The sequence below is a fragment of the Euphorbia lathyris genome, chromosome 9, assembly GCF_963576675.1.
Source record: "Euphorbia lathyris chromosome 9, ddEupLath1.1, whole genome shotgun sequence".
NCBI classification, from domain to species: domain Eukaryota; kingdom Viridiplantae; phylum Streptophyta; class Magnoliopsida; order Malpighiales; family Euphorbiaceae; genus Euphorbia; species Euphorbia lathyris.
This window is the reverse complement of record NC_088918.1, coordinates 5,243,912-5,270,409: the sequence shown is the minus strand read 5'-3', so window position 1 is coordinate 5,270,409 and position 26,498 is coordinate 5,243,912. Positions and strand designations below refer to the sequence as shown.

The 26,498-nt window shown below is 34.1% G+C and overlaps 2 protein-coding genes across 2 annotated transcripts; both read left to right on the top strand.

Moving 5' to 3' along the window:
- The first annotated feature begins 3,230 nt into the window (after positions 1–3,230).
- Positions 3,231–10,858, top strand: LOC136205479 (RNA polymerase II C-terminal domain phosphatase-like 3). Its single transcript, XM_065996086.1, has 12 exons — positions 3,231–4,149; positions 4,286–4,418; positions 4,558–4,613; positions 4,721–4,781; positions 4,862–6,283; positions 7,084–7,815; positions 7,917–8,063; positions 8,157–8,425; positions 8,512–8,623; positions 8,810–9,067; positions 9,636–9,682; positions 9,757–10,858. The coding sequence occupies exons 1-12, from the start codon at positions 3,575–3,577 to the stop codon at positions 9,818–9,820; spliced, it is 3,876 nt and encodes a 1,291-aa protein (XP_065852158.1). The 5' UTR covers positions 3,231–3,574; the 3' UTR covers positions 9,821–10,858.
- A 9,250-nt stretch (positions 10,859–20,108) lies between these two features.
- On the top strand, positions 20,109–23,291 carry LOC136206335 (protein NETWORKED 3A-like). The gene is made up of 2 exons (XM_065997355.1): positions 20,109–20,382; positions 22,420–23,291. Exons 1-2 carry the CDS (start codon positions 20,136–20,138, stop codon positions 23,097–23,099), a joined length of 927 nt encoding a protein of 308 aa, XP_065853427.1. The 5' UTR covers positions 20,109–20,135; the 3' UTR covers positions 23,100–23,291.
- The last annotated feature ends 3,207 nt before the right edge of the window (positions 23,292–26,498 follow it).

Below are 26,498 nucleotides of genomic sequence, written 5' to 3'. Positions count from 1 at the left end.
AACTAGCAATCTCCGAGGACGTGGACGAGAGATTCTTCCCTCTTTGCACGCCTGGAGCAGCCAACATGGCTGATAAAGTGATGTTGCTACCTCTCTTATATGTAATCAGTCGATGATGGTTACACGACCATAAGAAAGATCTAACCCGTTGAGGACCTTTAAGTTTCCAAATTAGATTAAATATTTTTTCATTGATATGATTATAATCTCCCTGAATTACCCGATTGTAAGCCATTTTACAAGTGAAAAGACCATTTGGAAAAAATTCAAGTTAGGCATGTCTTGAATATCAACTTTTTTATTCAAGAGAATGCATCTTAGTCGTATCAATCAGCAGGGTGGTCGAAGACAAATCCTGAACATAAAGTTAGAATTCAGAAAAGGAATAAGTAAGAAATGCTAAAAAGAAACTTACAGCAACTTTCCAAGCTAAAGTTTCACGAGCAGATTCATAAGCGGTCAAGTGGTAAAAAAATTCAGCATCACTGGGCAAAACCAATAAATGGGCAATGTCTTCAGTTATGCCTGGGATACGTAGTGATAAGCATTCCCCGACGAGTTGGGACCACAACTGCAAAAGTTCAAGTTCAAGGTTAAAAGAGATAAGAAGGGAAATATGTAATATGAAGTTAGAACTGTATCATTAATACCTCTGGCCGATCATATTTAGCATATTATTCCAGTGTTTCCAGACTAACTTCACTAGTAACTTGATTCACAGTCTCCAGATTCACTCTGGGAGGAAGAGAGTATTTTTTGTTGGCCTTCTCGTCCTTATACACTATAAGCTTCTTGGTAACAAGCTCCTTCAGGTCTATCACTTCAATGGGGTTGGAGCGTTTTACTGCAAAGTGGGAGTCTTCGGAGACTGGAATTTGGATCCTTTTCAGACGATAGTTTTGACTTAAATGGTTCATTCGGCGAAGCCAAAATTTTTGTTATTCAATGCTTTCAGGAAGAGAAATGGTCATTCGGCGAAGCCAAGCATTTTTTTCTTCAATGGTTCTAAGATGAAATGCAGTTAAGGTTGAAGGTTGCTCAGGAGCTCTAGGGTTTATCTTACGCGGCTTCGCAATCTTCTCAGTGTTGACAAGTTTTTTAGCACGAGCTTTCTTAGGAACATTTTTCGATGACTAGGGAGCCATTAAAGTGAAAAAAAATGAAGGAATTTAAATAAGAGAGAGAGAGAGAGCATAAGAACTTACAAATTTAAAAAATGGCAGATTCGCAAGAGCAAGATGCATAGGAAATGAAGAGTTTATCCTTTTCTTCAATTTATAGAGGGCTAAAAAGGATGAAGCGTCTGGAGACATTTTTTTCTTGGGATAATCAAGGCATCTAGTAATAAATGGCTGGCCTGAGGAAAACGACTAGTGAATGATGAGAAAATGACATCATCAAGATCAGGCTTGTCTACTCAATGCTTCAATCGATGAAGCTCTAAAGAGCTTCATTATGAAACTAGGGGGGACATTTGATACGGTAGTAATTGAATGGGCTTTGAACTTTTGGGCTTTGGTTTAGGCCCAAATCCAACCTTTGGGCCCAAGCCCATAAATACATACATTTATATGCTAGATAGATGAATAAAGCTTGTTTGGGAGCTGCCTCAAGGGACGCATGGACCAATAGCCACTCTGGATCCCAAAGGCACGCTCCCCAATTCACATTTAGCACGGAACAGAAAGATAGGGTCCGAAGATCAATCAAACATTGCCACGTGTCCAAGTACACACTTCATTGCCTATAAACAGCTTGGGAGTCAGAGCTACAGGTACGTAATCATACACACACTCTCTCCTATTCAATTGCTTTCAAGTTAAACTATGTACTTCCTCAAGTACTTACTAACTTTAGCATTAGAGAAGGTTCACCGGAACTCTGACCATTTTTCTGATGATTGTTGTCCTTTCAGGTCATCAGGGACAGTTGAGAGTTATATTTCATAAAAGAAGACATCAAGGAGTAATTTACACGTGCATGTGTAATTTTTTTTCTTTCTAAATCGAACTCGCTCAATTTTATGTGTGTGTACATATACATGTTATCATCTGGGTGGTCCAGAACCAATTTTTACATACCACTCTAAAACTTCTCAAAATCAAGTTAGATTTTGACTGCAAAAGTAAAATTGAGTTATTTTAAACAAACTTAAGTAAATTTACCGTCTATCATATATTAATCAAATTGGCTTTTGTGATTATATACAAACTCAATAAGTTAATTAACCACCCCAAGCCTTAATTTGACGAGGTGACAAACATACACACGACTCGATTACACGACACGAAAGTGACACACAATTTTAATGTTTGAGTTTAACTTAAGTGGGTAACGTGTCATTTTTGGATTGACACACAAAATTTTGAGTTGGGTTAAAGTTGATATGCTAATCCAAAAACGACACGTATATATAAAATTATTGTTATATTCTCTCGTATTTTTATACGTTACTTTATTAATAAAGATAATAAAATTATAATTATTACCTGCAAATATGATTCTAACCCCTTAAATTGTTATAAACATATAACATTACCCCCAACATGATATTAACGGGCTTTTCTATGGTTAAACTAATCTAAAAAATTCTTAAAAAAAACTAATCTAAAAATGACATAAAATATTTAAAAATAATATTATATATTCTATGTTTTTAGAAATTATCATTAATATATATGCATAACAAAGTTACATGTAACCCGAAAACATGACACGAAATCGACATTAATCCGAACAAGTTAACACGATTATGACACAAACATGATAATTGCCAGGTTTAAATTGTAGAGAATAGTTCTAATGACTGAGGAGACCAAAACCATAATAGGAGTAGTTCTGATAATTAGGGAGTCGAGACTCCAAGCCTCCTCTGTTTCCGCTCCTGAATATAGCTAAAATTAATTTTAGCTAAAAATGTTAAATCCTCCCAAATCAATATTAAATTAAAAGAAAATGAAATTCCAATTATGTGGGTTTTGAATATTCTTTTTTATTTTTCTTAAAAATGTATTCTTATTTATTTTCCTTGGTGGCAGGCAGAGAGAAAACCCAAAACCGTTGCCCAAACACACCTGCTGACTCAGCACTCGTCACTAGTGGCATCACACTCAGAAATAGCACAACTTCGCATTCACGGATTGCTGACGTGTACGGCCCAGATTCAAACTCCGCCTATTCTTAGATTCGAAATCGCGCCTCCTTATAAATCAACTCGTCGTTTAATTTAATTAACCCATTCCATCTCGTCTCTGCAACTCAACTCGTTCTTCGCTTCGCTCCGTGATTGAAACGAAGACAATAACGATTGCTGCCGAAGATCTGAATCTCTGAAACGCGGATCTAAGATCTAACTTTGAAAATTGTCGAAAATTATCGCCAAATTGGTATAACTGATTCGGTTTTAACATCAGATCTTTGAGAGAGGAGGGAATAAAAACCCTAATTTAATCCGGTGAAGCCCGGGATTGTTAGTTAGATTAGATTGCTTGTGTTTAATTATACTGAGAAATCTTGTGAAGTGGATTTGTTTCGATTCGTATTGGATCTAATTATTTGGCAAACCCTTGAATAGATGGGAAATGATGACGAGAGTTTAAAGATTGAAGATGTGGAAGAGGGTGAAATTTCGGATACAGCTTCAGTAGAAGAGATAAGTGCGGAAGATTTTAATAAGCAGGAGATTAAGGTTGATAAAGAGTCGAAAGCAAAGGAAGGAAGGTTTTGGACGATGAGGGATGTGTATAAGTATCAGATGGGAGGAAGATATGTGTCCGGCTTGTATAATCTGGCGTGGGCACAAGCAGTACAGAATAAACCCTTGAATGAGTTGTTTGTGGAGGTTGAACCGGATGAGAATTCTAAGCGATCATCGCCGTCATCGTCTGTGGCGTCTGCTAATAGCAGTAGCAATAAAGATGAAGAGAAAAAGAAAATTGATAAAGTTGTGATTGATGATAGTGACGATGAGATGGAGGAGGGGGAATTGGAGGAAGGTGAGATTGATTTGGATTCAGGTGATAAAGCTTTGAATAGTGAGGAAATTAATGGTGAGTGTTCAGAGGTTGAGTCCAAAGAGAAGGGTTTCGAGAAGAGTGTGAACTCCATTATTGAAGCTCTAAAGAATCTAACTGTTATTGAAGCGGAAAAGTAAGTTATATGTTGCTAATGTTTTAATCATTGGGTGTTATTTTGGGAGGGCAATGGAGATTGTACTTGTACATCCTGAATTTCTTGATGAAGTGTTGCAATTGGTTTTGATTTTTGGTTGGCTTATATCTTGTAGATCATTTGGAGTAGTATGTTCGAAGATGCACAATACTCTGGAGAGCTTGCAGGAAGTTGTGCAGGAAAATAGTTTTTTTCTCAAAGATGATCTTATGCAGTTAACATTAAATGCTATTCAAGCTATTACTTCTGTGAGTCAGCCACCAATTTTTTCAAGTGTTCAACATTATAGCACTGAAATTTGTTGGGATTCTATTGTTTGTGCTACACTGTATAATATTTTCATTGCAATGTGGGTTGTTTAAAGCTGCTGCTTGCTTTCTTTTCCAGGTTTTTAGATCCATGAACCATAAGTTAAGGGAACAGAACAAGGGGATTTTTTCAAGGTTTTTTTTTTTTTTTTTTTGAAATGCTAATAGATTTTTTCTGTTCTTGTGAATGTTTTTGCATCTTAATGGTTCAATAATCTCTTTTGTTGCTTCTTCTATGAAAGGTTTCTTTCCCTGGTAAATAGCTGTGTTCCTTCTCTGTTCTCCCCTGAGCATATCAAAGAGGTATTTGCTATCTTCATGGTTATGTTTGTTACTGTTTTTCTGTCTATATGGAAGCTAAATATCAATGTTTGTTTACACAGATTGAAGTCATGGTTTCTTCTATAGATCTTCCTGTTGTTTGGTTCAGATCTATATGTGATGATAATGAGAAAGTAATACTGATCTCCAACAATGTGAATAATAAGGATAATCTTGTGTTCGCTGCTGATAAATCTGCTCCGGTAGCTGACTTATTTGTTAATAATGAACCAAACACATCACTAGATGCTTCAAAAATCGCATTATCTAGTTTGAGAAGCAGATGTATTCAGCTTCCATTGTTAGATCTCCACAAAGATCATGATGCAGACAGCCTTCCATCTCCTACTCGGGATGTAGCGCCGCCTTTACCTGTACATAGAGTATTAGCACCTAAGGTGACGCTAGAGACTGAAGGTTCTAGAATGCATCTTTATGAAAACGAGGCACTTAAAGCTGTTTCCAGCTACCAGCAAAAGTTCAGTCGATCTTCTTCTTTTGTTATGAATGATATGCTTCCAAGTCCTACCCCTTCAGAGGAGTCGGGTGGTGGAGATGGTGATATAGGTGTGGAAGTTTCTAGTTCAGCCACTGTTGGTAAACCTAAATCTGCAAATCCACTAGTTTTAGGACAAACAATGGCTTCTACTTCTCCTGCCCCTCCTCATCCTCGTCCTGAGAATTCCAGTATGTTTGGAGTTTTCCCTGTTAAAAGTGTTGCTTCGACAAGCTCTGTGTCTAGTATACCACCTAGACCATCTGCGAAGAGTAGGGACCCTAGACTTCGATTTGTAAATTCTGATCCCAATGCTGCGGACCAAAACCATCATGTGACACCTCTGGTTAATAGAACCCCTAAAGTGGAACTTTTTGGTGGCACAATGAGTGTGAAAAAGCAAAAGTCTGTTGATGATCTTATTTCCGACGGTCCTTTGATGAAAAGGCAAAGGAGTGCATCCGAAAATTCTGGAGGTGTCAGGGATGTGAAACGCTTGATTGGAGTTGGAGGTTGGTTGGAAGACAGTGATATGGCTGGGACTGAAACCGTGTACAGAAATCAGTTGACTGAGAATGCGGATTCTGATCGTAGGAGAATAGACAATGGAGTAGCTTGTCCTAGTACTAGTGGTGGAACAACCAGTGTAGGTATTAGTGGAAGTCCGCATATTTCTACTAAAGGATCTAATGTTGTTGCTGGAGGTGAACAGGTACCAATGACAGGTACTAACTTGGCTTTTCTGCCTGATTTACTGAAGAATGTGGATCCAGCAATGTTGTTAAGTATATTCAAAATACAACAACAGAAATTAGCATTAGAAGCTCAGCAAAAGCCTATTGATTCTATTAGAAGCACCACAGTTCCATTGAATTCAAATTCGGCATCGGCAGCTGTTCCTCCAGTGACTATGACTCCCCCACAGTCCACTGTAGTTTTGCCTAGACCACCAGGGACACTTAAGGTTTCTTCTCAACTGGGTTGTTCGGTGAGTCCTCTTATTCTATAGTTGATTATCTGGAAGTATGCTCTGTGAAGTATCCACTCCTAAGAGATGTACTTGTGTTCTAACATTTAAGCCTACGATGTTAAATTTATTTATCTTGAAAATAAGCCAAGGGTTTTCTCTATAGGGGTTAAATGCACCATTGGTCACTGAACTTACATGGTTGTCTCAAAATGTTGACTCAACTTCAATTTGTCTCAATAAAATCACTCAACTTTGAGTTATGGTTGTCTCAATAAAATCATTAACTTTGAGTTTTGTTTCAATTAGGTAACTTCAATTTGTCTCAATAAAATCATTCAACTTTGAGTTTTGTCTCAATTAGGCCACTCCGACGATTTCATTAATTAAAAAAGCATCGGAATGATGACATAGGTGACAAATGGCATGAGTCAACTCAAATCTCTGACCGAAACGAAACGTGACAGCCACGTATCCGTTATTTTTCGTTCCGGTCAGAGATATGAGTTGATTCATGTTGATGTGTCACCTATGTCATCATTCCGAGAGTGACCTAGTTGAGACAAAACTCAAAGTTGAATGATTTTACTGAGACAAATTGAAGTTGAGTGACGATTTTGAGACAACCATGTAAGTTCAGTGACCAATGGTGCAATTAACCCTTCTCCATAGTCATGGTTTATACTAGTTTGCCCAGATGTTCACGGTTTTATTCTTCTTTGCCCCTTCTATACTGAATCTAAATAAAGCAAATAAGATATGAAATGATTAAACTTGTAGATAGTTCCTCCATTTGTGAATCTGAAAGACTTTTATTGCAGGATGATCTGGGGAAAATACGAATGAAGCCACGGGATCCTCGTCGTGTTCTCCATAATAATGCACTCCAAAGGAGTGGAAGCTCGGCCTCTGAATTCAAAACAACTGTAACCTCTACAGCAACCAACATGGAAACAATTGACAATCAGAATGTGGAGAAGGCTGTGCGTAAGCAATCGGTTGTGCCACCAGACATTTCCTTGCCATTTACTAAGAGTTTGAAGAATATTGCTAGTATTGTGTCCGTTTCCCATGCACCAACAACTCCACCTGTTGTTACTCAAAATGTTTCATCTCAAGCTGCACGTGTTGTTTCTCAAAATATTTCGTCTCAACCTACACCTGTTATTTCTCAAAATGTTTCATCTCAAGCTGCACGTGTTGTTTCTCAAAATGTTTCATCTCAACCTACACCTGTTATTTCTCAAAATGTTTCATCTCAACCTACACCTGTTGTTTCTCAAAATGTTTCATCTCAACCTACACGAACAATAACTTCAAATTCAGATCAGCCAGCAGCAATTGGTTCAGCAGTTCCTGCAGCACAGGCAGGTCCTCGTCCCCCGAATCCATGGGCAGATTTTGAGCATCTCTTTGATGGGTATAATGACCAACAAAAAGCTGCTATACAGAGAGAGAGGACAAGAAGGATAGAAGAACAAAATAAAATGTTTGCTGCAAACAAGCTGTGCCTTGTGTTGGATCTAGATCATACACTTCTTAATTCAGCCAAGGCAATCTCTTGTGCATAGATAGTTCTTTGCCCCTTATATTTCAGCAAGTACTTAAGGAAATAAAGCTTGTTTAATAATTTGGTGTACTTTACCTTTTTCAGTTCGTTGAAGTTGACACTGTGCATGATGAGATCTTGAGAAAGAAAGAAGAACAAGATCGTGAAAAACCACAGAGACATCTGTTCCGCTTTCCTCATATGGGAATGTGGACTAAATTGCGCCCCGGGATATGGAATTTTTTAGAAAAGGTTGTTATTTTGGAGGTTTTGTTCGATCTGATACTGTGCGCCATTGAGTTGTTTGCAAATCATGCTAATACGTGTAATCTTTCTGGATCTTAGGCTAGTAAACTGTTTGAACTACATCTTTACACAATGGGGAACAAACTGTATGCTACAGAAATGGCAAAAGTGCTTGATCCATCAGGGACGTTGTTCAATGGACGAGTAATATCTAGGGGTGATGATGGGGATCCCTATGACGGTGATGAGAGGGTTCCCAAGAGCAAGGATCTTGAAGGTGTCTTAGGCATGGAATCAGCTGTTGTTATCATAGATGATTCTGTGAGAGTCTGGCCACATAACAGGTTGAATTTGATCATTGTAGAAAGGCAAGTAGAGTAATTACTCGTTTTCTTCAATTCTTCTATGGTTATTTTCTCCGTCACTTCATTAATACTTCCTAGATGCGCTACAGGTATATCTATTTTCCTTGTAGTAGACGACAATTTGGGCTTCCAGGTCCTTCTCTTCTTGAAATTGACCATGACGAGAGGCCAGAAGATGGCACTTTGGCGTGCTCCTTGTCGGTAAGGCAAATGTGCACTTGTTATAGTTTTACACTATGTTGCATGGAAACTTTGATTTCAAAGCGTCTCAGGGAAGCTTGTATGGAACACTTTGGATTACGTTTCTGTAATTTGGATATTCACTACAATTGATTACTTCGGTTTTCTAAAAGCGGTTAAATAACATTTTCTTTTTGCCTCATGCAGGTAATTGAGAGAATACATAAAAACTTTTTTACACATTCTTCCTTAGATGAAGCAGATGTTAGGAATATCCTTGCATCAGAGCAGAAAAGTATTTTGGCTGGCTGCCGTATAGTATTTAGCCGGGTGTTTCCAGTTGGCGAAGCCAATCCGCACATGCATCCGCTATGGCAAACGGCTGAACAGTTTGGTGCTGTCTGCACAAACCAGTTAGACGAACAGGTCACTCATGTAGTAGCCAATTCTCTAGGAACAGATAAGGTATTGTTACAGATTTTGCTCTGCTTTTTGGCTGCCACTTGAATAAGATTAGCTTTAAGAGTATTTTAACAGCATGAAAATCTCTAGCGTTCGTATTAAGGATCAATTTGGTCGTTCAACTTTGCACGCAAGATCAATGAACTCAGGAATATTTAGTCCTTTGAGTTGAAACTTTTTAGTTAAATTAGTCTAAAATGACACGTATTATTATTATTTAGTAGTAGAAATCGACGTGCAAAAAAATCACAAATCATGTTGATGCCACGTGTCACACTGATTTGATCAAATTGCAAGGATAAATTGACTTTTTTATACTTGAAAGCTTCAGTAAATGCAAGGTTGTCGTGTCGTAATTTTGTTTTGCGATCTATATATTCCACATGATATAAATGCAGCAAAAATGATAATAGTGTCAAATTGGTTTTGTTAGTCATGATATAAATATAACAAACATGATAACCGTATCAAAATGGTAGACATGTGATATAAAATCAACAAAAACTATTGTGTCAAACCGGATGTGTTAGATGGATTGTCTTTGTAAACCGTGTTACCGTGTATCGTGCAGGTGAATTGGGCTCTATCAAATAAAAAATTTGTTGTCTATCCTGGCTGGTGAGAATCATTCCTACTTAATTATCTCTTTCGAATGTTTAATCCTTTTGTATTTGACCAATGCGTTTATACAGGGTGGAAGCGTCAGCTTTGCTCTATCGGAGAGCAAACGAGCAAGATTTTTCGATTAAATCATAAAAAATAATAATTCCTTCAATTCTTCTGATAAAAACTAAAACTTGATAAACTATCAAGTTTTAGTTGAAGTCGAGATGAGAATCTTTTGTTTTCTTTTTAATGAAATTGGGGGGTGGTGGTGTCGGGTGTTGAAGTCGGAGATGAGTTAGTTTGTGGCAGGTGGATCCAGTGAAGGCCCGACCCAACCCAATGACGATCGGTAAAATTTTGACCATTTTTGCATCCAATCATGACTGATTCCATTTGACCCACAAATATTTTCCGGATTCTGGAGGCTGATTAGTGTGAAATCCTAGAATGTTCTCGGTCCATAGGGATTCAATCAATGAAAAATGGACGGATACAAGTGGTTGTTTATGTTAATGTTTCATTGGTACGGGCCATATGGACTAGGATCATTGTAGAATTTCTCTTCAAAAGTTGGACGGAAGTAGAATACGAAGACGGTTTGTGAAGATGGTTTACGAAGATGATTGACCTCGGTGAGATGTAGTGGTGAAGCTTGAAATGAAAGTAAAACCTGATTTTTTCTACTAATTTGAAGTGGTGAATTGGTTGGATGTGTAATTTGGTCGGTAAAATTTGCGAAACACGTAAAGACCACGTAAAAAAGTGGAAATCTTCGAAAAGGATATGGGTAAAAATAGAAGATATTCATTCACCTTCGAATTTGGTCAATCAGATGGTAAAAAAACCAAGTCAAAGTTGGAATGATTGATCAAACCAGTGGTAAGTAATTGTCATTTGGTTCGTATTTTGTTATTCCTCTAAACTTTACTTTCATTGACCTTTATGGTGGAGCTATAGTCGGATGTTCGGGGTTAAATGCATCAACGAAAACTGGTTTCGTAAAAAAATTCCGTAACTTAAGTTACTGACGGGCATTATAATTTAATATTATCTTTTCTAAATTTTCCTTTATTTTTTTATTTTTTCTCGAGTTGAGGATCAATAGACCTTTCGTGACTGCTTCCCCTCCGGGGCTGCCAGTTATGAACTGGAAAACACAAAGTGAAAGTGCAATTTGTAAGGATAAACATTATTTCCTTTTTCTAAAAAAGATAAACCTAATTAATGATGCCAAAAATTTGAAAAATAACTTAGTTATAAGATATGTGAATTGTAAGATGGTTTACCAATTAAGGTTGACTTGAGCAGAGCTTTGATTTTTGCTTGGTTTGTCAGAAAATTGACGAGCTTTACCTATTTTAACAGTGGTCATTCAACATTTCAAAACGACAGTTGGCAATCACAAAATAAAAATTTTGAAGAATTAATGATATTTTAAAGAATTTTAATTCTACAAAATTATCGTTTTGAGGTCATTTAGGTATTGTTTGGTTAGGAGAGAGATAGTGAATTTTTACAGAGAGAAAGCTCCAAAAAAGATAATTTTAGAAAATAAAAAATATGGTTTCATGATAAATATCGTTCTGAATAACTTCAATTCTTGAATATTTTTATTTTGAGATTGTTAACAGTCATTTTGAGGAGTTAGTTAAAGTTGAGTGGTCATCAGTGTAAAAAGGTATAAAGTTCAGCCGGTCATAATGTTAAAAATTAAAGTTCAGTAGGCATAATGTAAAATGAATAATGTTTAGTGGCCATGGGTGTAATTTATCTCAAGTTTATAAGAGAAAAAAATACAAAAATAAATTCTGTGGTTTTGAATATTTTTAAACATAAACCATGTGATTTAAAAATTAGTAAACATGTAAGCTTGACGTCAAAAAACATTGCAAAAGTTCGTGGAGTTAAGTTGAAGGATAAATAGGCACAAAATATATGAGGATATATTTGATTGTTTATTTGGTATAAAAGTATATATGCCAAAACGGACAAATATAAGATCTTATAATTTGTGTAATATTAAATTTTAAGCTATTAATCTATAACTGATTAAATGAAATATAAATTAATTCATTATAATTTCTTTTGTAACTTAATAATTAAAATTCTTTGACAGTCTAATAAAAAGAAATATAAAAACAACAGAACAATGATTGATTAATTTATTACTAATAATATATTGAAGATATAGAAGGGATATTTGATTCATTTCGAATTAAAGAATTCAGAATGTCGGAATGAAAATGTTTGCTTTGACCGTTAAAAATAGGCAAGACATTCTCTCTGTCTTTTTTTCTATTGCATTCTAATCATCATATCATATTTTGTTATGCGATATTTGATGTTCAAATATAAGGGAGTCGAAGAGTTTTAAACGTCAAATATCACAAAACAGAATGTGATATGATGAGTAGAATGCAATAGAAAGAAAGACACAAGAAACAGTTTACCTACTCTTAATGGTCATAGCGAATCCTTTCATTCCGACATTCTGAATACTTTAATTTATTTCGAGTCAAATCTCCTCTCTATATCTACTATATATTATTAGTAACAAATTAATCAATTATCGTCCTGTTGTTTTCCTATTTCCTTTTACTGACATATCAACGAATTTTAATTATTAGATTACAAAATAAATTATGATTAATTAATTTATATTTCATTGATCAGATTAATAGTTAATATTATATAAATTATAAGATCAATATAAAATAAATATTATATGAAAAATATATTTATAATAATTAAATTAAAATTGTAATATGATCTATTTTTCATTAAAAAAATGGTTAATAAATATATATCTGTTGTATTTGTCCGTTTTATCATATATGCATCTATATCAAATAAACAATCAAATTTATTTTCATATTTTTTACATGACACTGAAAATGCCATAATCTAATAGACCGATGATGACACTAATAGCGTAACACCTCCACCTCACTTGCCATCTCAACTAAACAATGTAATGTCATATCTTTTAGTTACAAAGTTTTATACTACTAAATTTTATGTGCCAATCTTTTCAATTTTTTCACTAAAAAAGATCATACTGATAGAATTACTGACGAACATCGTCCCCTGTTAAATTTTGGATTTACTAATTTAATCATTCCTTATTGTTAAACGACATTGTATTAGTGATGTAATGACTAGACTAATATAGTTATGCCAAATAAGCTAACCGGTTAAATAAGGATATATTTGCTTATCGTTAATAACTACGAGGACATATTTAGGCAGGCCGATGACGAGTTCTGTCTCCAAATTCGGAGGCGGAACTCATGTTTTCAATGAAAATTTAACAAAAATCCGTAAATTTCCAGTAATTTTACCCTAATTTTCCGCCATGATTCTCGTATAGGGGTTTGTGATTTTTGGAGAGATTAGAGAGAGAATGAGTAGTTTTGGTTGAAAAATGAAAAGGGCAAAAACGTCAAATGGGGAGCGATGATAAGTAAAAGGATGGCGGTAAATAGTAATCTATTAAATTAATTATCAAACTCAATTAATTTATATTTGTTGGGAATTCTACAACCGTTAAAACGTGCGAAAAAACATTTTAAAAACAACAAGATCTAGTATGTAATGAAAGCAAGTTTAAAACATACCATTCTTTATGATTTGAAGAATTTGATCAATTGGATCTTTGATTTAAGATAGAATAGCTAAAATGCGAACTCTCACTACTATCACAGACGTCCAAAAGATCCATTGATTGAATGAGTGTTATGTGTTGACTTTTGAAATCCCTCCAAAGAATTCAGCCACCTCGCTCCATTATATTGAGGGTGGCTAGAGTTTTCTCTCAGAGAGAAAATCATAGATCAATTTAGTTTTCTAAAAAGCTTAATGAAAAATTCTGTCATTTTGCTTTTTATACTTAGGATTTTAGTTAATTATAATTAATTAAAATAATAACTAAATTAATTCCAATTTAATCCATATTACCATAATAAACATCCTTGATTAGGGTCTGTTTGGTAAAGAGTTTTTTGGAATAAGATTAGAGGTTTGAGACATTTTAGAGATTTTTTTTACTAGTCAAACATTTAATAGTGGTGTTTGACAAAAAGGTTTAAAAGAGCTTATTGAGTCCAAAAAACTAGTTTTGAAAAAACTAGTTTTAGGAGCATTTTTAATTAGCTTATTGCTCCATTTCTTTTTAAGGATATTTTTACCCCTAATTACTACCATTTAACCCCAAATAAATGTTTTACAATGTCTTTATTTGTCATTTACACAAACAACTATTAACAATCAGCTAAGTTTTACCAAACAAGTTTAAACAATCAGCTAGTCAAATAAGCTAATAAAAAAGGTAATCAGCTAACAGCTAATGTAATCAACTAACCACTAATAGCTAACAAATTTTTGTCAAATCGGGCCATTATCTCCTACCTTATCAGTTTAAAAAACATATTATCTCTTTCCTTGTTTGAAAAAATTATATCTGATAAGATTATATTATATTATATATATATATATACTTTTATCTGATTTATATCTCAATATTATTCCCATCAAATAATTTCCCTTGTATTGTTTACCAAGCTTGAGCTGAATTGATTTTAATCTAATTAAAATTTCAAGTCACTTAATCCTTGTTTTACTGATCCATATTGACTTAAATGTATATAACTATTATATACATTTTAAGGTACTCTGAAAGTGCATTCCAATAAGACTATTGCAGCATGCGATCAAGTGGGCCTAGCTAATACTGGTATAAGCCCGGAAGTTGTTTTCATCCCACAAGTCATAAGCAGATTCTAGTAAGTTATTCTTCTCTCCAGATCAGGTAGAAATCTCATATCATGCCTTAGCATGAGGCATGGAAATGTCCCCATCTTTTAGTGTTTGGGCATTTCTTGATCCTTTAACGAACTCATAAGTTCGAATAAGTAATAGCTTCATTCGGGTGTGGCCACACGCTTCTCAGCTTCACTAATCAAATGACTAGTGATATCTTATCTTTTATGGAAGAGTATCAATCCCTTACTGATGCTCATGATTTCTAAGCATGATTCACATCATACCCGACCAAACCTATACTTGGCACTCAGTCACAAGCCCATTAGGCGGATGAACAAACCATATAGTGTCTCATCTAAGCCCTCGTAGAGGTTCTGGGTATAAGGACTCACGTGGAATATCACATGAGTTATACCTATAACACATTATACCACGTGGTATTTGATGCACCACCGAGTTGTCGCTCGAAGACTCACTAAGGGATAAGTGTGCCATGTCATTATCAAGTAATAAATCTGGACAAGTCCAGGTATCGAATCTACAGGATTTATACCTTAAGTACCAAACTACTAGACTTCTAATTTTATCTAGGCGATGGGGGGTTTAGATTGAGTTTTTTTTTTTAAGTTAAATCTACTCCTATCTAAGTTAAATCTACTCCTAAGTGATCTTTAGCAAGGTAATTTAACCTGAAATTGGATGGGGTGATGCGATAATACTAATTCCAACCTAATTTGACATTCAATTGTCAACCTAATATGAGTTGCTTAAGCCTAAGGCGATCAAACCTACTTATCCTTCTAGGGTTCCTAGTTTGTTATTCCTTTGTCAGGCCGAAACTAGCTCTTTGATTCAGTAATTTGGGTCTTACCAACTATAAGGTTGTCAATCTTATAGGTTCTTTGACTAGGGTTAATCAAATTCGACTCACAATATGAACCTAGATGATATTTGGATTATTGAATGATTTAAACTAATTAGGTAAAACATAAACAAAAAAGAAAGAACAATCAATTGGAGAAATTAATACTGGAAATTAGATTAAAGATGAAAAGAAGTTATTGTCACGAGGTTACAATTAGTATAGGATTCATAGAAAAGATCTAAGGCAAACAGGAAATAAAAGAGAAGAAATCCCTTTCAGGGAACCTGTCGACCAAGCAGTCGTCTTCCTCGGATTGAAGGATGAACAACCTTGAAGAATCCCTTGGAGCCCGGTGGTGCAGTTCTTCAATGGAAGACAGAAAGAAGGAGCGGGGATTCTCAAGGTAGGGTTAGGGTATTTTACACAAGCCAAAGATAAATTTACATAATGAAAACGTCCTATTTATAGTTGTAGATGACCTAAAACCTATTCTAAAATAATTCCCGCAAGCTAGCTTACCGAGTTGGCCTCTGGTGGCCAAGTCGCCGGGCTAGTCTATAGAGGCCAACTAGACGGACTGATTTTGCCCAACTCGCCGATTGACTCCTGGGGGTCCTCGAGACGCGATTTTCTGCCGATTTTGATCCCGTTCAACCTGCACATACACATCAAACTTCAAAAATCATTAGTCCAAATGCTAAATTGACCCACCAGTCTGTAGTTTTGAGTAAAAACTCCTTTTGCTGTGACCTTTGGTGGATCAATTAGCTGAAATAAATAAGGTGAAGTTCAAGTGTGTGCTATTTTTACGATATTTTGCCTAAAAACATTCAAAAATGGCTAGAAACTACAAAAATAAATAAAATGAGTGTGAAAACTAAATAACAAGTACAAATGCATAAACGTACAAGAAACACTCGCTTATTAGCCAAAAACTAATCAAAACTACCCTAAAAATTGTACCTAAAGATAGGGGTTTTTGACCCCTATCAGTATTCTCATAGTGCATCAATCCACTGCTTACTATTTCATAAGCCCATATGCCTCTGGTCTAACATTCAATACTTGTGACCGGTGAAACACCATCACAATCAAGACACATACTAATCCTTGGTTCATTCTCTCAGATCCTCAACCCATCAAACGTGAGCAGATCACTAATTCTGGATACTCGGTATGATTGATTCACACAAGTAAATCATCATTACAGATTGATGCCTTATGATTAGGGCATACACCAACAACATTGTCCCTCTTAATTTTTACTTTACCCACTATGTTACTTGACAACTTTACTGTGTATAAATTCTTTTATTTTGCCTAAAGGTGGTAATTATCGAGTAAGTGTCATGTTCGTGTCATTTCAATTATCAGATTAGTATCAAATGAATCAATTCTAACTCAACCCAAAAAATATATATACAAATATTATAATTATAAAATTTTACAGTATTGAACTCACTTATACAATGTTAAATCCATTATTTTTATAAAATACACCTCATGAAATAAATAACTAAAAGCAAAAACAATAAAGATGAAAAATAAAATAACAAAAACCTCTTGGAAAGACCATTTCATTTCAATCGGTACGACATTAATCGATGTCCAATAAGGTAAGTTGATCCTCCGGTTGCAAGATGAGGAGGTAACTTTTAATGTGTACAATTCTCTTAAATTTCCTCAAAAACATGGGAATAGTTGTAGTTTTCTTGATGCAACTATAATATTGTAGATGATTGTGTTGAGGAAACGATATTTAGGTACAAGGAACATACCTCAATGGTCTTGGAGGTAAGTGAGTACGAGTTAGGGGTGTAAATGAGTCGAGTCGCTCTCGGCTCGATAAAAGCTCGACTCGATTTGTAAACGAGCCGCTCGTAAGCACGATTTACTGGCTCAGTTCGTAAATGAGTCAAGTTTGAGCAGGCCAAAACTCGGTTCGAAAGCTCGCGAACAGGCTCGATTAGAACATTTATGAACAAAATTTAGTTTTTGTAGAAAACTATATAGTTTTGTGTTAGTTCACAAATATCTAAAAATATTATTTCATTTGCTATTAGATGAGTTCGTTCATAAACATAATAAATGAGTAATAGACGAACTTTTTGTAAGCATCTTATTTATTTATTCATGAACTTTGCTTGTGAGCTTGTTTATATGTACACAATTAAAGAGTTAGTTGCGAGCAAACTTCACAAATATAATTAATAATTTACTCACAAACAATTCATAGTTAGATAATTTTCTTAATGAACCAAGTCCAAAGAGGATTTTGGGCTCGAAACAAGCTTGAAGCTCGGCTCGAGCTCGTTGAGCAAGCCAAAGCTCGGCTCGGATTCGAACTCGTTAATTTTATAGCAAGCTTGGCTTGGGCTCAAGCTCGTTAATTTTATAGCGAGCCGAGCTTGAGCAGGTCAAAGCTCGGCTTGGTTCGATTACAGAAAAAGGGATGGCTTTCTAGGAAGTTATGCATGTGAAAGACCTTCCTTATGAAATGTTTGTTTGGATGAAGATAAGAAGGAAGACCTCGAACGTGAGGTCAAGCCAAAACCAAAGACCTTGTTAGAGGAACCTCCTAAGTTATAGCTGAAACCTTTACCCAATAATCTGAAATATATTTTCATGTATCTCCCTATTTATTCACCTGTTGTTATTTCATCTATGTTGATAGGGGAACATGAAGAGCAACTTGTGGAAGTTCTTAGGAAGCATAGGGGAGCTTTTGGATGGTCGATTCACGACATCAAATGTATCAGCCCTACGCTATACACACCAGATTTTTCTTAAAAATGAAATCAAACCATCTGTTAAGCCCCAACATCGGCTCAACCCAAACATGAAAGAGGTAGTAAAAGGCAAGGTCATAAAACTCCTCGACACATGTATAAATCTTTTCTGTCACTGATAGTCAGCGGGTAAGCCCGATATAGTGTGAACCTAAAAAAAGAGGCACAACAATAATGGAAAATTAGAAAGGGAATTTAATCCCAATTAGTAAGTTACGAGGTGGTGAGTGTGTAGTGGTTAAAAATATGAAACATGAAAAAGGTAGTAAAAGGCAAGGTCATAAAACTCCTTGACACATGTATAAATCTTTTCTGTCACTGATAGTCAACGGGTAAGCCCGGTATAGTGTGAACCTAAAAAAAGAGGCACAACAATAATGGAAAATTAGAAAGGGAATTTAATCCCAATTAGAAAGTTACGAGGTGGTGAGTGTGTAGTGGTTAAAAATATTGTCAATTTGTTCATTTCAATTTGTTGATATTATTGGGTTAGGTTGGATTCTCATTGTAGATGTTATTTAACTTTTGGTTATTTTGATTCGGTTTGGTTTTCAAACTGAACCGATTATTGAACAACACTCTATTTTGACGGGTAATAGTAGGATATTTATTTGAATTAAGGGTTAAAATGACCCTTAAACTTGATATTTAGGATCAATTTAATTTAAATAAAAAAAATTAAATCAACTTATATCTCTAAGTTGGTAAGTTTTGACAAATTGATCCAAACTGATTGTATTTGGATTAATTTATCAAAATTTGTCAACTCGAGCATCAAATTGATACCTAGGGGTGACAACGGTGGGAGCAGGGATGAGGATGCATTTTCTAATCCGTCCCTAATGTTTGCAGGAACGGTTTTTGAGAAATCCTTATTTTAATGTTTCAGGGATTTTTTCGTCCTCATCCCCTCCCCATACGATTTCAGGAGACTTCCGGAAATCCCCATACCCAAAATAAAATTTTACATTAAATAAAAAAATATTAACATGATTACAAATTAATCGCATAAATACATTTTCAATTATATGAAAGATTATGCTGAACAGATAAAAAAAAGAAATAAACAAACCAAAGAATGTAATTGAACTTTCTAAAGCACGACCAATAATAAAATATTGATCAATGTTATATAGATGGATCGACATTGGTTCAATCCTGAATGTTCGTATAATTTTTTTTTTTTTTTTTTGAGAAACTGGAATCAAATTCTTATTAATGATATTGTAAAATTTATGTTGATATATGAAAGCTTTACTAATTTACTTTTATTTTACCATGATGTTTTTTTTCCATATAATTATTTTACCTATAACTTTTTTTTTATAAGATAGGATTTTTTTTTTTTTTTTTTTTGAATCATAAGATAGGATATCTTAATTTTAATTTTATTCTTATTTACTTATTTTTTCTTTTTAATGTTATTATTTTTTTTAAAATATTAACTAATGACTACAAAATATATATATTATGTAAAATATTTAATTTTTTGGAAATCCCACGGAGATTTTTCGAGAATCACCACGAGAATTTATACAGAGACTATGCGGAGATCCCTACGGGACAGATATATAGTAATCCCTGTCTCCATTCTCATTTCAGCTTCGGGGACAAAATATCCCACGTCCTCGTCCTCATCCCCATCCCCAATTTTTTAAGTTATTTCTCATCCCCATTAGTTTGGATACTCGCGGTTTTCAGATAATTTCTAATTCATTACTACCACTATTGGTACCTAAACTTCAATTTAGATTAAATTGATATTTGCTATCAATTTTAAGTTTAAGTATCAATTTCATCTTAATTCGTATTTATTTTGTAGCCTATGCCACATAGAATTAATTAAGTCCCATAAAGGTAACAAATGACTAGAATTTCGGATTTTCCCTAACAAGTAGGAGTGAATTGCTTGAAATTGAAGATCCATTTCTAGATCGTGAAGGCGAAACTAACTGATTTTGAGGCATAATTTGCTAAAAATCAAGTAATTGCAAAATTAGTTGAGATTCAATTCGCATTCAATTCAAAATCGAGATCTCAGGTTCTTTCAATGAGTTCAACATCAAGTTTGGTGGTATCTTCTTCTTCATCTTCTTCTTCCTCCATTTCTTACCCATTCCTTTCATTTATCCCTATTCTTCTTCTTCCTTCTAGATCTTCTTCTTCTTCTTCTGTACGGAACTTGAATCTCACTTTCATGGAAGAAGAATCTGAATCTGCTGCTTCTTCTTCTTGGTGGTTGGATTCTCGTAATCGTCCTTCGAATCTATCTCCATGGCTTCAAGCTATTCTTTCAGGTAATTATGACAGTTTTTTATTTGATTTGTTTACCCTGGAAGTGGAATTATAGGGAGTCATGGAGAGTCTGTCGATCTCCGAGTTCAAAATATAGAAAAATTAGAGTTACGACGGAAATTCTGTTTGAATATAGAAAAATCTTCGTTAATTTCATTATTTGTTTCCATTGTTCGTCTCTGTCCCTGTTCTCCTGAAACAGAGACGGAATTACAGGGAGGCACTGAGAGTCTGTCGACCTCCTGAGTTCAAAATAAAGAAAAATTAGAGTTGCCGGAAATTCTGTTTAAATATGAAAAAGTCTTCGTTAATTTCATTATTGGTTTACATTGTTCGTCTCCGTCTCTGTGTCCGTTCCCCAGGGATGGAATTACAGGGAGTCGCAGAGAGTCTGTCGACCTCCCGAGTTCAAAATAAGAAAAATTAGAGTTACTGACAGAAAATATAGAAAAGTTTTCGTTAATTTCATTATTTGCACAAATTGGGTGATATGTGATTTAGCGACGGATTCTTTTGTCACTTGTTGTAATTCCATTGTGTTTTCTTACTAAATTTTTGTTTTCTATTATGGTTTTGCCATTGGTGTGAAATAAGAAATACGAAGATAAATAGTTTTAAAATTGTGATTTCCATTTTTCAGGTAATCATAACGGTTTGATTTGTTTTCATTATTATGTTTGGTGTGAAGAAAGCTATAGAAACCGCAAATAGTTATGAAATTGTGATTTCCATCTTTTTCGGCTTTAGGTCAGATAATTATAACACTTTGATTTGTTTTTATATGGGAAAAGGAAAAGATGGAAACACCATGGTTTGAGAAATTGTGATTTCCATCTTTCCCGCTCCCTCAAAGGAGAAAAATTAAGCAAAGAAAAATAAATTTTGGGGGGGATTGAAATTCAGTTAGTATGACGAAAGGGATTCGGGGAGGATGGAAACAGAAAATGGTTTTAATAATTGTGATTTCCTTATTTCTGGTCTCTTTTTCAAGTAATCCTAATTAGTGGCGGGTCAGAACCAAATATTTAAGGTTGAAGGACAAAAAAAAAAGTAGAAATTTAGGGGATTAAGAATCAGTGACGATTAAATCTGTCGCGATAACAAATCACCGGCTCAATGTTTATGTTTAGCGACAGAAGTTTCAGTCGTTATGTTCTCCTCAAAGACGACCAATAGGCCCTCCCGACCCCTCTAGTTCGGCCCTGATCATGACACTTTGATTTGTTTAGACCATCCGTAGGAAGGATGGAAACCACAAATAGTTTTAAAATTGTGATTTCCATTTTTTCGATCTCTCTTATAGGTGTTATAACACTTATTTTTTACACCGTAGGTAATAGGTAAGGATGAAAATCGTACGGGTTTTAAAATTGTAATTTCCATCTTTTCCCTCTTTCTTTTAGGTAATCATAACATTTTGTTTACACCGTATCTTTGTCTTCCTTCTCGGTTATGTTTGGCATGAAGAAAGAGATTCAGAAAGGATGAAAATCACAAATAGTATCAAAATTTGTAATTTTCATCTTTTCCACCTTTTTTTTTCATGTAATCATAATAACACTTTGATTTGTTTATGTTATATGTCCGGATCTCCCTTCCCAATTATTCTTAGTATGAAAAAAGATATCCGGAAAGGATGGAAACCATACATAGTTTTAAAATTACAATTTCCATCTTTCACGTTGCTCAAGCGATCATAATACTTTGATTTGTTCACAATGTCTTTTTCTTGTCGCCATCTCCGACCATGTTTGGTATGAAGAAAGAAAGTCGCAAACCACAAATATTTTAAAATTTACGATTTCTAACGTATCTTTTCACTTAATTATAACATTTTAATTTTAATGACGAAAAACCACATATAGTCTAAAACTTATAGTCATATTACGTGATTTATATGATAACTATAGTTAACGAGTCATATCGAACAGATTGTCTGTTTAAATCATATTGTCGTGTCCAAAATTGACAGTTCATATTTATTATTAATTCAATAATAAATTACTGATGTTTTTTATTGTTTTGTATTTGAAATACAGATTTGGACGAAAAGATTAGAACTGTTGTGAATCTAATTGAAGACGAAGGCGATTCATTCACCGAAAGAGCAGAGCTATTCTATAAACGGCGACCGGAGCTTTTATCCGTCCTCCGAGATCTACATCAATCCTACCAAAACTTAGCCGAAAACTACGACAAGATCAGATCGGCGGAGACAGCTCGAGTCGCACAACTCCGATCTCCATTCTCTTCTCTCAGATTCCGGGAAATGTCATTAACCAAAGTAAAAACAGAGGAAGAATCTCCAAATCCCGATCCCCAACCGCAAACATCATTAACCAAAGTAAAAACAGAGGAAGGATCTCCAACTCCCGATCCTCAACCGCAAACATCCGCCGTCGAAGATGCGATTACAGAAGGAACTGAAGCGAAAGAGGCGTTAAGTGAGAACGAAGGAGAAGGAGAGAAGGAGAATACGTGGGAAGAAGTGAAGCCGAAGGTGTCGAAGCTCATCGATGATAATTTGAGGCAGCAAACGGAATTGATTAGACGAAATGATGAGAAAAGAGAGATGATTAAACAGCTTCGAGGTCAGATCTGTAGATTAGTGGAGGAAAATCGAGCGATGAAGAGCTTTATTTCGGGGTATAAAGTTGAATTCAAACAGACAGATTCAAATCATTTCAAATTGAAGGGACTCAATTGTCTTGGCAATTGAAGAGTAAGATTTGAAGGTTTGAAGGTTTTCTTCCCTTTTTGCCATTCTTTTTCTGGTTTTTTTTTCTTTGCTATGTTCATCAATGGCGATTCATTGTGCTTGGATTTTTGGATTGGTGCTTTTTTTATTGTGCTGAAGCATAGTTTACCAATGCATCAATGATTTAGACATTTTTTTTTTGTTTAGCTGATTTAGAATTTAGACATTTGGATTCAAACATGATCTTGATCTTTTTTTTTTTTTTTTTTTTTTTGGAAATACATGATCTTGATCTTTAATAATATTTTATGGATTGAACACACTAGTGTTGTGTTATATATATATGGATAAATAATTTATTTTTCCTATACTTTTTAACTAACGTAAGTCAAATTATTAAAGTATCTGGTTCCATGTATCAAATGAAATATATTTTTGTCATGTGTAATATGGATCATACGTATTATAAGAGACCTTACGATTTTAATTATTAAGTGGAATCACATTATACGTGTCCAAATGTGAATTAGGGGTCCTCCAAATAACATAGAAGACATGATATTTAATATAAAAAATTTATTAATCTTTTGGTCACTTTGTCTATTTTTTTAAATTTTTAGTAACAAACTTATTTTGTATCGTTAAGGAAAAATAGACAAATTAAAGAGTTAATTGTAACAAAAAAAAAATATAGAAACCTTATAGTGTGTTTTTCAAAATTAGAGTGAATTAAACAATATGTTACGTAAAAAGACAAAGACTAATAAATTATTTACTCATGTATATAAAAGATTAGTATATTATCGCTTATTAGTTATGTAATTAAGGGATAAAGTGTGAAAATAGTTTAAGGTTTTTAGGAAAGTATTAATTTAACATCAACGTTCAAGTATTAATATGTGAAAATAGTGGAATTGTAACTCTAGCTAACGGAACTTGATGCATCCACGTTTATAATTGCATCATTTCATAAGCATCAAGACTAAAATTGTGTCATTCCGTAAATTGAGACTAAATTGGTAGTTCTTGAAAAGAAAAAACTTCAGACTATTTTGTTACATTACTAAACTTGTAGTTTTGATCACACATACTTTAATGACTATGTAGTATTTGATCATTCACTATTAGATCTAAGTTTATTAAAATTCTAAGATAGAGATTCAAAGCATCCTAAAATTTAAATTTAATAAGTCTAAATCGAAGAGTGAATGACCAAATTCATTTGATTATTGAGGTCCATGTGAACATGGCTCAATAAACTTGTCCGTAAAAGTTAAACTTGTGTCATTTTGTACGTTGAATTTATTTAAAGTGGTTTATTTATTGATTATCTAAAAGTGACATATTAACCTTTTAAATTTGTTTATAGTAATCCATTGACTCTTTGAATTTATTTAAATTGTAACGCACTTCAATTTTTTTTTAAATCTCATTTTGTCATGTCACATGAATTTTAGAAGGTCAATAGGTTACTTTAAACAAGTTTATTAGGTTAATAAACCATTCTGAAAATATAGAGGGACAATTACTTTTCTTAACAAGGACAGAGGCTAGGGATGTGTTATGCCTAATTAAATATATGACTTAATACATAATCACACACCTAAACTTATAACAATTTGTTATGCGGCACAATTTACTTATATTTGAATCTACAGCACACCTAATCTTGTATTTCTAAAAGTTGCCAAAATTTAACACATTATCTCAAAATAGATTATTTTATTTTCTCTATCATTCATATATCACTTTTAACAACTTTAAAAAAAATGATTCAATGCTAAAGTAACTTCAAAAGTTGTCATTGTGGTCCCACACTATTTTGATCATATTGACCTTAATAATCATGTAGTATTTGATAATTCACCGTTAGATCTAGGTTTATTAGAATTTTAAGCTGAAGATTCAAAGCATCATAAAGTTTAGATTTAATAAGTTTAGATCAAACGGTGAATAACCAAATTTATTTTATCATTGAAGTCCATGTGAACACTACTGTGGTCCCACATATCACTATTTCATATATAAAAAAAAGACTTAAAAATTTAAAATTTCAATACTGCCAAAAAGTGACAACATTGAAAAAAAATGACGATATTATCAAAAAGTGACAACATTGCTATCAAAAGACAAACAACTTGAAACTCTCTAATGCAAAACACTCTTCCAAGCAACTTCCACCTCACCAAACTTTCCTTTAAGTACTCCCCATTGGAGATGCTCTAATAGGGAGTGCTTGGTGAAGTGGAAATTGCTTAGAAGAGTGGTGTGCATCGCACAGTTTAGAGTTGTTTGTTTTTAGTAGCACTGTTATCAATTTTTGGCAATATTACCATCTCTTTTTTCAATAAAATAATTTTAAAGTTTTTTATATATATAAATAATGTTTTATAAGATTATAATGATAACTTTTAAAGTTGCTTAGAGTTGGAGTATTTTTTTTAAATGACAAAAATAATGTGGATGAAAGATAAAATAAAACATTATATTACGATGATATGTTAAGTTTTGACAACTTTTGGAATTTATTGCATAGGAGATACTCATAAAGATCCTTATTGGTTGATTTGATAAATTTTCAATAAAGTCCATGTTGTATGTCTCATCAAATTTGAAGTGTGCCAAATCAACAAATATGAGTATTATAGGTATAAAATTAATAAATTCACGGTATAAAGCGGTAAAATGTTACAAATTTTAAGTGTTTGATAGGTTAAAATGTAATTACAATGTATCACAAAGAAAAGATTTACAAGTTTACATGTGTATGTGTAATTTTTTTTATAAAAAGATAAAAAAAAATTCGAAATGAAATGGAATTAATAAGCCTTTGAAGGTGTTTCTGGTAATAAAAATAAATTCATTGCAAAGTGAGTGTTTCTAGTAATAAATCTTTTCTTATTACCCTGGTGTATGCTGATCCTGTTTTGGCCAATCGGAAACGGCTTTGGGAGGTTCTCCACTCTATGAGTGTCAACATTTCTGAGTCTTGGTTTGTGGCTGGTGACTTTAACGATATTGCATTTATGAGTGACCAGAGGGGGGGTTCGCATCATTATGTGAATCGGTGCCTTCACCACAAGAGTAGTATGGATTTATGTGGGCTTTCTGACCTTGGGGCCTCTGGTCATAAGTTCACTTGGAAGCACAACAGTACTTTTGTTCGTTTGGATAAGGTTTATGCTAATGTTTTAGCTCAGACTACTTTCCCTGAGGTGTCTGTTCTTAATCTCTCGTTCCGTCATTCGGATCACTGTCCGATTTTGTTTAGGCTAATGAGGGGCAATTGTCCTAGGGGTGAGAGACCGTTCCGTTATCAGTTGGCTTGGGAATCTCATCCTAAGTTTAAGGAATTCGTTCATGATAATTGGACTCCTCACTCGAATGTCCTTCAAGTTGCGGAAGGATTTAGGAATAATG